Raw genomic sequence first — 11846 nt, forward strand, 5'->3', positions numbered from 1 at the left:
AACAACCTCGGGAAATGCCAGTTTGTTTGTAAGATTACCCCAAATAGAAAACTCAATCTGGGACAAGAGTTTCCAAAAAATTTTTTAACTGCAAGTTTTATTGAATTTGGCACAATATTGCTTTCATATTGTGATTGCTGCATATACAGTCCATCCTTAAGTAGGATCGACATTAAGAAGTAAAAATGGATAACGAAACTTTTTAACTCATAAATTGTGGATGACTGTATTCTCTGTTATTTTATAAGCTTTAAGACATTAAAATAAAACACAAATATTGAGCTTGAAAATTAAAGCAATATCTGGTCATATAAAGATGAAGCGATGGCTTGATTTGATATTTCCGTGACTGTTGTCATTATATATCTGTGTGGTCAAAATAATTGGCTCTGCGCTTTTGTGTGGGTGCCATTACAGGGTCATGACAAGTAATTTTAGCCGTACATTTGTAAACAGGGAAAATAATCGGAAGTTCTCCAATAAGAAAATTAAAACCAAATCATAGAATTCCACTTTTCCATAGACAATTGTTTTTTATTCTGTACTAAAACCAGCATGCCTTACTCCCAATACTTGATTTCAGTTCGCTGGTCATGATACTTTACCATCAAATTGTGTACGCTTAATGTTCTTGTTTTCATGGTGGAGTGCAGTGATCCTGATCAGAGGTTTACATCATTTATGGCTGATTGTTTTTTGAGAGCTTTTCTTTTTAATTTTTGTGTGGTAAAAGCCATCTGAAAGGGAATCTGAAAGGGAATCACCCACTATGAGCAGCTCCCATATGGCCACACACTTTATTCTACCATCTATCATCAGGCGATCGACCAGATCTATTCCACCAGGACAACCCCGAACCACAAACCTTTTTGATGAATCGTCAGAACCATATAGCACCAACAGGTTACCACCTTTTTCTGCCCCTTACGAAAGCCCTTGGTGGTCTAAAGTTGAACTCAAAAGGGGCTTGGAAAAGTGGGTGACCGAGTTCTTCACAAATAAGGTGGGGGGCTTCTGCACGGGGATATTATGAGGCTGCCATCTAGATGAAAAGCGGCGCATATTTGAAGTAAATCCGATCACGGTAACACTTGAAATAAAATCAAAAAAAGCGGAAGGAAGATTTTTGACAACCTTATAATACTTGATCCTGTGACGTTAGAAAAAAATGTTACCCCCATAGATGATCATAAAATCATTTAGCTTCCACCCTTTTCATCATCATTAAATACAAACAGCGTCAGTGCAGAAAGGCCCCTGGGAAAGATTTTCTTCAGAAAGTAAAAGACTATGTTGACTTCTTCTTGATCGAGCCCCGTCACAAACTCGTTTTAAAGCTGCTAGACCTGAAGTTTGGTGGGCCTAATTAAGATTCACAAACTTTAACCACAGCGTGATCGTTTATCTGAAATCCATCTGCTAAACATTTTCTGATTTCCTAATGCTATTTCATTGGCATGCTAATGAAGATTCTTTGCAAGTACCGTTGGGCCAAATAAAATCCTCTTAAGTTTTACGAGTTGGCATAATTCTTCGACTATATGCAATTTTAGAACCGACCGTGGCTAATTTTCGCTGCAACGCCCTCTGCGACCACTCCTTCAGGGCTCAACGGGTATTTCTCATTTCCCTTTCGTTTTCCCGTCAAAAGAAGTTAAATAACATAAATTGCAGATTTTATGGGCTTTTAGGTCTGTCTGGAATGGTTCGTTTTGTTCCGAGTGTAAATAAACGAATGGCAAACTGGGTGTGTTTATGCATTCATCATAATGTATTTGACAGCTTGCAGAGTATCCTTAACTTAAAGGAATATTAAAGTATGTACCAGCCTTACATCAAGGATTCGCAGCACTTAAATTTTTACATAACTTGTATCCACTTCCAGCAATCAATCACCGGGTAAAAGCCACCAATCGCACTCAAAACTTCCTCCCCAAAAGAGAAACCAACAATGTTTTTATAGAAGATGTTGGCCCATGTCCGCTTCAAAGAAACTTTGAGAAAGAGGCAGAGGCAGAGGCCAAAACGAGGGGGTAATAAGGCATTCCACTCCGCAGAGTCTCCCCTCCGACGGGCCAACAATCTAATTAGACATAATAAGGTAGGCAGTTGGCAGAAAAGGGGCTCTCGGGTTGGAGGGCAGCGAAGGCGAGCGTAGAGTCGGTGGCCAAGCTCCACTGTTGCCAAGCGAAGGTTGGCTGTTCTAGTACTGACCAATCGACCCGACGAACGAGGCCCAAACCCAAACAGGCTCACGAGAACTGGCGATCGGAAAGCGGACCATTCCAGCCATACATTACAGCAGCAATTTCAGCCGACTTTATTTTTGCGCTTTAGTTGCAGCCAAGCAGCGCTGGCTGCTCGGCGGTTATAACTTAATTTTTTATGGTCATGAAAGTCAATTGCAGTTTGGCATTTCTTCGATGGTTTTTCAGTTCGCCCGTGGAAACGCCATCATCATCGTCTCTGTCATTATGACTTTTCAGTTTGTTGCGGCAAGGGGATCTGTGTGGCGGAGAGGAAGTCGAGGTAGCAACTCAGCGCCAACTGCGAGTCCTCTCAAGAGTTGCCGCGAAAACTGTTATGGCGGTGGAAAACGGTTCAAAAGGCAGCACCTCAATCCATTTCTAATTACACTTTAAACAAATGAAGAAGGCATAAGCTAGTTTCCTATCTAAAAAAGAACTTTTTATCACATTTTAAAAAACATTTTTTATTGCAATTTATTTGAACATTTCCAAACTTTTTTGTCGTTTTAACAGTGTGATTTTTCTTCTATCGCACGAGTAAAATAGTTGTAAGTCCTTGAACTCTAAAAACAAAAGCAAAAACTAATTTTCAGCAACCCACGCTCATTGTTTGATAAAAATCATTGTTGCAAACCAACGTGTGTCGCACTTCACGTTCCTTTATTGGGGCACAGAATCTGTGGCTGGCGAATTGAAAACTCATAATTATTCTCACGTTACGCTTCAAATTTTGTAAGGCAAACAATTTTGGGTTTTGCTTAATCACCGCGGCAACAAGTCGCAAACTTCTCCACCAACAACAACAATGGAATATGTAGGCATACAGAAAAAGAGCCGAACTCATGAAGCTCTTGGCTATCGAAGCCTTCTTGAACACACACCACTCTAATGCCAAATGTGATCGTAAAAGAGAAATGAAGCTGTAGACGAGTTGCCAAGCCAAGTTCCTGAAGCGGGATTATTATTATTTTTTATATACTTTATCACACTGCCCGCCGGACAATCCGCAGATTGTTATGCTGTTTCTTGGTTGTTGTTTCAGATATTGTGTGGGATTTACTTGGTAGTTGTGTGCGTAGATTGTGGATAACTCTTGACTTACGCATATTCATCATCCAATAATGCCCTAGAAACACACAAAACCTGTAGCTTTTCGGCTCGACACGTGCTTATTCCGTCTTCGAGGTGCAATGAACCTAAAACGAGGGCCACGCAATTCCTAAAAAAGTTTTAAGTTTCGAAACTCGTGGAGACCCCCAAGGTAAGGTTCACTAATGATTGTGTCCGTCTTCTTTAGGCTTGATTTGTATTCCACTGATCAACACTTTTTGGCCCTCGTTGTTTTCTCGGGCCGCAGAATCGCCAACTTAGAAACCTTTGAATGTAAATCGTGTCGTTTACGATTTGGCGAAATATAATTTTTACTTTGGCATATCCAACTTATGAAAAAAATAAGTCTTAAAAGATTACAATTATTCAATTTAATATCGTAGTTAAATTAAGGCATCTCCAAGTTTTAACTATTAAAAACATTTAATGGGACCCGAATGTGAAAGTACTTTGACACAATCAAGTTAGATTTTCTCAATCTTTTTCTTTTCGATATTATCCACTCAAAAACCACAAGTCGTTGCACTCGCAAATATTTAATTCAGATTGGGTTCCTGAAAGTTATTGCGAAACCTGCGGCTGACTCACCTTGCTTTTGTTGGATCTCACGAACCTGAATTGCCTTTGAAATGACATTGAGTTCCTTAAACAAATCCACACCGCATCTTTACATTCTATAAGAAGAGCAGAGTGCTTGGCAAACTGGAACCTACGTAGGCACTTCCTGTGCGACATTTTGTTACTTTACCTGAGCTGTCTGATAAGAAATCATAGTCTGTTGATAAGAACAGCAAACACTGTCCCAGAAAAAAGGGAAGTACGTACATCGGTACCGTTGCAAACTTGCGAGTAAACTCAACCAATTTGACGGCAAATCCATCAGTTTCTTTTGAAGAGTCGGAGGCTTCGGTCTTTTCCCTCCCAAATGGATATTAATAACAGGCAAGGCACTCATATAAAAAATAATTAAAAAGAGGTGTTCGTTGTGGCTTATCTTAGACACAGAGCAATTTGCTTTATATCGGTAAATGAATTTATACTCGAGAACATTGATCAATTTGTTTAAAAAAGTGACAGCTAAATTACTAAAATTTTAATGAAACATTTGTAAAAAATGTATGCGATGAACAAATTTCTGTAAATTACCAAAACAATTTGAACAGTAAGGAATACATTGCATGTTTTCGGAAATGTTAAGACGTTATGCAAAACATCTCATATGAAAATTAACTCAGCGTGAAAAGATTCGAAGAGTGTTGAATACCATCTAAATTTTGGGTGCGAGCAACGGGTATTTGTTTAACCTCGACCACCTGCACACCTTGTAGGTGATTACCCCATTTATATTGTAGCTCATAAATGATAATATAACCAATAAATAGGCAAAGAAAAAGGGGTATACTTGTTCCTTGACTGTGGTAAAAATTGCAATAAGCATGACAGCTTTTTAAACACTTTTTGAGTAATAATATACATAGTTAACAAATATATATATACCTTATGTGACCAAAAGTACTTGCTTCTCCTGTTAGGTATGTTCTTAAGTAGGTAAGGTTATTACAAACTGATTATTTTCTAACAATATCTATACCAATAGAGAACAATTGCACCAGGCTCAAAAGTCCTCCTCAACTAATTTCGAACGTAATTTGTAGTTGCTATTTAAGTGTTTAAATTGTTTTAAGCTATAAATAAAACACAATATTGATTCAACAATGACTCCCAAACTGTTATGTTTCGATTTTTGATTAACGCCACCTAGCGAAACGTGTGCCTCCCGTTATTCCTCCTAGATGGCGCTGCTAAATAATTCTTATAAAGTACCACGAGATGTCGCTTTGGTAACCGCAACACTTAACGCAAAAAAATCCGTTTAATTTTTTTTTTTTTTTTTTTTTTTTTTTTAGCTTTATCTTTATTTATTGAATCTTCTCTTGAAGAGACTTACAATAAGAATTCAGATCTTAACCTATACTATGTATTATTAATGTATATTATTTATTTGTTATATTATGATGATTATTAATTGGTCAACAGCCCTCAATTGGGCAGGAGTGGGCGGTCGTTGCGCTGTAGACGAGAGTGGCTCCTGAGCCGCCTGAGCTGCCTGGCTAGTTGGTTTGGATGTATTGATAATCTATTTTCGTATTTCAAAACTTTACTATCAATTTCTTCTTTGACGGGTTTTATATCCAGGTCCCTATGGATGTTTGCGTTGCGAATATACCAGGGGGCCCCCGTTATTGTTCGCAGTATCTTCGACTGCACACGTTGGATGATTTCTATGTTGCTGCTGCTTGCGTTCCCCCAAAGTTCAGACCCGTACGTCCAGGTTGGCTTTAGACATGAGTTATATAGTAGAACTTTGTATTCCAGCGGAAGAGGTGAGCGAGGGTTGATGAGCCAGTGGAAACTATTGGCCTTGAGTTTTAGGGAGGTCTTCTTCGCTTCAATGTGCCTTCTCCAGGTAAGCCGCCTGTCTAAGTGGATGCCCAGGTAGGTGACTTCGTTGACTTGGGGGATTTGTTTGTTGTTTAGGGACAGTGGTGGGCAGGTTTCCCGATTAAGTGTAAACGTAATGTGCTTACACTTTTGATCGTTGACTTGTATGCGCCAATCTGCAAACCATTTTTCCACGTCGATCAGATGGTTTTTTAAGTGAGCTGTTGCTGTTTTTGGATATTTTGAGCGACTGATTATAGCTGTGTCATCAGCAAAGGTGGATAGAATTGTTTGACTGCTTGTAGGAATATCAGCCGTGTACAGGACATACAAGATCGGTCCGAGCACACTTCCTTGGGGTACTCCAGCCTTGATTTTGTGGTTTTCAGAGAAGAAATTTTTGCATCTTACAGTAAAAACTCTATCTTTGAGGTAAGATTCAAGCAACTTATGGGTGTTTTGTGGCAAAACGGTCTTGATTTTGTAAACTAGACCTTCAATCCAAACGCGATCGAAGGCTTGAGACACGTCCAGGAATATGGCACTGCAGTATTCCCTGTATTCAAAAGCTGTGCGTATTTCAGCTGTTATGCGATTTACCTGTTCGATAGTTCCGTGCTTTTCCCTAAAGCCGAACTGATGCAGGGGAATCGCTCTGTTGTTTTGGAGGTGTGTTTTTAGGTGGCATGAAATCAGCTTTTCAAATAGCTTTGATAAGCACGGAAGGAGGCTAATGGGCCTGTATGACGAAGGTTGGGATTTGTCCTTGCCTGGTTTTGGTATCATTGTGATAACGGACTTTTTCCATTGCAGAGGAAAATAGCCCCATTTGAGAATTGAGTTGAATATGGTGGTGATGAATTTAACTGCACATGCTGGCAGTTCAATTATCATTTTAGGCGAAATTAAATCATGGCCGGGGGCTTTTTTTGGATTCATCTGTTCTACAATGGCTTTTGTGACTGTACTTGTTTCAAGAATGATTGTGGAGGAAGGCTCTGCTGGTGGGATGTTTGGCAGAGTAAATTGATTCGCCGGCGGATGAGGTTGGAAGACGTTTTGTAAGTGAGAGGCGAAGATGTTGGCCTTTTCCTCGTCACTACGCGCCCATACACCTGAGGGTGATCGAATTGGAAAATCGGGCTCTATAGGTGGTTGAATGTTTGGGTGCGCTCTCCAGAGTGGAAATTTGTTGCTAGTGGGTGAGAGCTTTGCTATATACGCGCGTTGAGCCTGATTCTTCTCAGTTATTAAGGCTTTAGATAGCTTCCGACAGGCTTCTTTAAAACTTTGTTTAGTGGCTGGGGATCGGTGTGTCTGCCAGTTTCGGCGAAGTCTACGCTTTTCTTGAAGGAGCGATTGGATCTGCATGTTTGTACGCATAGGATTTGGGAGGGATGTAGCTAAAGGGTCAGGTGTAGAGTGTTTGGCAGCTGAGGACATTACATCTGCTATGTGCTTAAGTGAGTTTTCAATGTCAGCTTCACACGAGATATTGGGTTCGATTTCAATGTGAGAGCTGATATATTTTTTATACTTTAGCCAGTTTGTTGTATTGGAAGTCAGAAATTGTGGTTGCTTTACAAGCTGTGGGTGTTCAAATAGACAGAGAAGAACAGGCGAATGGTCAGATGACAGTTCAGCCAGTGTTTCAACGCGTACCAGCCTGGGCGGCACTCTCCTAGTTATGGCAAAATCGATAATGTCTGGTTGTTTGTTCGGATCTGCTGGCCAGTATGTGGGCCTACCCGGTGAAACAAAGTCTAGCTTATTACTAGGTTTGATGATAGCATTGTATAGTTGTCGTCCTTTGGGGTTAATAAGACGAGAGCCCCAGTAGTGGTGTTTTGCATTATAGTCACCGGCAGCTACAAAGCAGTTACCTAGTGAGTTGTAGAAGCCCAAAAATTCATTTTCTGGAATATTGAATCGTGGGGGACAATACACAGCTGATAGTGTGAGTGGGCCGCTGGTTATATTGATACGTATGGATGTGGCCTGCAAGTAGTTAGTAGCGAATGCGTCCTGAGGATGATGCTTTATGCGCTGTTTGACGAGAATGCCGGTGCCTCCATGCGCTTTGCCATCTGGATGGTTGGTCGCGTGAAATACATAGCCGGTGAGATAAAAATAGTTTTTATTGGTTAGGTGTGTTTCCGAGAGAAGCATGATATCGATATCATGGTTGTTTAGGAACTGTAGGAGTTCGTATTTGTGTTGGGAAACGCCGTTGGCGTTCCAGAAGCATATTTTTAAGGGATTCATTTAGATTGTTTAATCAAAAGCTCCAAAAGAAGATTTTGGTTTCGCGTTAGGTCTTGCAGGGTACTTTGTATCGATAGCATAATTTTTGTAAGCGTAGCTAGTGTGTGTTCAAGTCCGCTATGTGCTGGTGGGGGGGAAGCTGGTTTTGCTGAGTAGTGGGTTGAGTTGTTCGCTGGGTATTTTGCTCAGGCAGCGAGTCATCTTTTCGATTTGGTATAGGCTGGAGAGAATGCACAACTTCAGGGTGAGAAAGACTTACTGGCACTGGCGATGCTCCAGAGTATCGAAGAGCTCTGGCAAAGGAGACCCCGGGTGTTGTTACTGATGGCGTGAAGTAGTTTGGTTGGACAACATGTTGAGCGGTAGTCGGTTTGCTGCGCCTCTGAGTCAGACGAGTCTTGAGTTCTTTATAGATAGGGCAGCCCCTATAGTTGGCAGTGTGGTTTCCACCACAGTTACTACATTTCCTCGTTGCAGGATCTTCTTTGTTTCTCAGACATGCATCTATGCAGTGCAGATCACCACAGGCGACACAGACTGATCGCAAGGTGCAGTAGCTCCTTGTGTGCCCAAACTCCTGACAGTTAGTACATTGTACCGGGCCGTTTCGCTTGTGTGGTTCCTCTACGGTAATTCTTCGGTGAAGGAGATATTGTAACTTGTAAATAGGGTGGACTGCATTTTTCTTAAGAGGTGCAGTCTCTGGCGCCAGTTCAATCTTAAATAGCGGCTGAGGGATTTTTGCCCTGTTGATTATATTGGTTACATGTTTAACGTCAAAACCTTGCTCTTTTAGTCCCTCGGCTATGTCAGCTACTGGGACGGTTGATTCTATTCCTTTTACTACAACTTGTAGCCCTTTGCTACTTTTGAGCTGGTAGGTGTAGTAATTTACCGGCACATGGTCGAGGAAATTCGTCACAGTGCGGTAGTTGCTTTCATTTTTTATTTGGAGTTTGGTTTCTGATATATTACCTCTTTTTAGGTTGGTAATGTAAAAGTTATTTGGCCCGATTTTTTGTTTAAGATTGTTAATAAGCTCCGAGCAATTGTGTTCCCTAATGTAGATAGGGGGTGGCTTTACATCTTTGGTGGGTTGAGGCGGTTGACCCTCATCTTCTCCAAGGTCACCAAGTATAGAAAATCTATTTTCAGAAGTTGCCTTGTTGTTGTTGCCTGAGGTTTTCGATACTTTCGGCAGGTTTGCATTAGTTTTTTGTGGGCTAAGCTTTCTTTTTATTTGTACATACCGATCGATCCCGGTCTGTACAAGCGTAGTTTGTGGGAGAGAGGCAGCAGAGACACATTTTAATTGCGATGACAATATCGGCCACAAATTTGCCACCGACGTTGAAGTTGTTGTTGTCGTCGTCGAAACAACAGTTGTAATAGAGGGCACCGTGCTGGTCAGCGCAAGAGCTGACGTAGTCAGTGCAATGAGAGGTGAGAGTGGAGATGGGCATTGGGAGCTCCACGACTGGGCCATGGCAGCGCTGCTTGAGCTTAGGAGTGCAGGTGACAGTGAGCGCGCTCTCTCGGGAGCAGTCAATGACATTGCTTTTGTTGTTGCGTCTTCGTTACTTACTGTCTCCGAAACAATTGCTACATAAGCATTATTCCGGGCAGAAGACAGTCGGCGTTCGTCTTGCTTTTGTTGTTGTTGCATTCGACTTTGACTCGTGGCTTTACTAGTTGCACTTATTATTGATTTGCCCGCAGGCATTGTATTTTGTTTGAGATTAGTTGTTTTCTTCACTTTGATCTGTTAGAAAACTAGGTAATGAAGCTAATATGATTTGGCATTGCTGCCAGCGTCTTTTCGCTACTATTTCAGTTTTTATTTCACTTAAATATCGAGCTAATTGACTCGCTTGGCGGAGCGATCAAGAAACACGTCTGCACGGGGCAAAAGTAGAACTTTCCGTTTAATTTAAATGGCGAACAAGGTAACTCCGCTAATTACAACGCTATCAGCATTATCAACGATAATTAATAAGCGTTTCTGAACAGTTGGAGCAGGTGTGCATATCGAGATGGGGGTTTTAGAGACCGTAGCGCAACCAACTTTAGTAATAAATTTCATAATAGACCCACTAAGATAGATATGTTTTTCTTTTGCAGCTACAACATGCGCTTTGAGCCGCTGGGCCAGAAGATGTTCACCCGCCGTAATTGGCTGCTGCGCTGCAGTATCCTGATCAACGTGGCGGTGATCTTGTACATCGGCAGCCAGCTGATGATCGGCGGAGGTAACAGCTTCACGAACGGAGGCAGCTTCCTGCTGCAGGACCAGCAGCCCGTGTCGATCCTGCAGGTGAACTCGGCCTCCTCGGCGGCCCAGGTGCAGCAGCAGCCTCCCACACCCAAGAACCAGAATCAGAACCCAAACCAGAACCAGAATCAAAATCAGAATGTAAGAGCAACTAGAGCACTCATGCAGATCCCCTTCTCACCACCTCTCAATCTTCCCTTCAGCAGGCGGCGGAGATCTTCGAGTCCGAGGAGAAGCTGCTGGTCAACTCCAACGCGGACTCCCCAGCAGCAGGTGCGGCGGTTCAGGCTGCGGATAGTGCGGCGGGTGCTCCGCAGGCGGCGAGTGACGGCGATCCCTCGCAGGTGATCGGGAACATTGGGCAGGCAGGGTCCGGAGGAAACGCCGAGGCGAACAACACCCAACCAGACGGCGGCTACATCGTCACCGGGGACGAGAAGGAGCTGGAGGAGCGGGTACGCTCGCTGATCAATTGCCTGGACCACGACTACCACCAACAAACGCTGCAGCGGGGCGACTTTTGGGTGCTGCAGAACTACGTGCGCGCGGAGCACGGGGAGATCAAGTGCCACGAGTCGATCACGTACACGACACACGCAGACTACACCTTCCTGGACAACCTGGTGCCACTGCTGGAGCGCTGGAACGCGCCCGTGAGCATAGCCATGCACGCCCCCGGCACGGACTTCCAGCCCACGCTCGACTCGATCCGCTACCTGCGCGACTGCCTGCCCGGCAGCCACCTGGTGCGCGCCTACACCACCTTCCACGTCTACTTCGGCACCAAGCACATCCCCAAGGCGGTGCCCAAGCCGCACGAGGTCCTCAAGACGGGCTACAACTGCACGCTACCGCCGCCCTACTTCAACGTCAGCTCGGGCCACCTGTACAAGGCGCAGAAGAAGCTCCTCTACCCTGTCAACGTGGGCCGCAACATCGCCCGCGACTCGGCTCTCACCCACTTCATCCTGGCCTCCGACATCGAGCTGTATCCTAATCCGGGCTTGGTCAAGAAGTTCCTTGAGATGATTGCCCGCAACGAGCAGTACCTGCGACGCAAGGCGCCAAGGTGGGTGGATTTAGCTGTGTCTGTGTCACCCCTATTTATATTAAACCGGTTCTCTATTAAAGGGTATTCCCACTGGCCATCTTCGAGGTGGAGGAGAACTCCCCGGTCCCGCACGACAAGACGGAGCTACAGGAGTTCTTGCGCACAGGCAAAGCTATTCCCTTCCACAAGCGGGTGTGCGCCAGCTGCCACGGAGTGCCCAAGTCCAAGGAGTGGATGTCGGCCAACGAGACGGACGAGCTCAGTGTGTTCCACATAGGTACGTACTTAGTGCTTCCCTTGAGACCCCTTGAGAGTACCATTATATGTCCGATCCACAGGAAAGCGAACTGGTTACTACGTGCACTGGGAGCCAATCTACATTGGAACCCACGCGGATCCCCATTACGATGAGCGGCTAAGCTGGGAGGGAAAGAGCGACAAGATGCCCCAGGTGAGT

The 11846-nt window shown here is 43.7% G+C and overlaps 1 protein-coding gene across 3 annotated transcripts in view; it reads left to right on the forward strand.

Annotated features, from left to right (window-relative positions):
* LOC108091896 (beta-1,4-glucuronyltransferase 1) overlaps positions 1-11846 on the forward strand; it is a 42414-nt gene that overhangs the window by 28380 nt on the left and 2188 nt on the right. For 2 of the 3 annotated variants that reach the window (XM_043208786.1, XM_043208785.1), the window contains 4 exons: positions 10188-10479; positions 10542-11407; positions 11470-11666; positions 11728-11840. In XM_043208786.1, coding sequence (XP_043064721.1) covers positions 10195-10479; positions 10542-11407; positions 11470-11666; positions 11728-11840 — 1461 coding nt within the window. In that variant the 5' untranslated portion in view covers positions 10188-10194. The remainder of the gene's footprint in view (positions 1-10187; positions 10480-10541; positions 11408-11469; positions 11667-11727; positions 11841-11846) is intronic. The other variant, XM_043208787.1, reaches the window with a different exon arrangement.

Source organism: Drosophila ficusphila, unplaced genomic scaffold (genome assembly GCF_018152265.1).
Source record: "Drosophila ficusphila isolate 14025-0441.05 unplaced genomic scaffold, ASM1815226v1 contig_636, whole genome shotgun sequence".
Lineage (NCBI taxonomy): Eukaryota > Metazoa > Arthropoda > Insecta > Diptera > Drosophilidae > Drosophila > Drosophila ficusphila.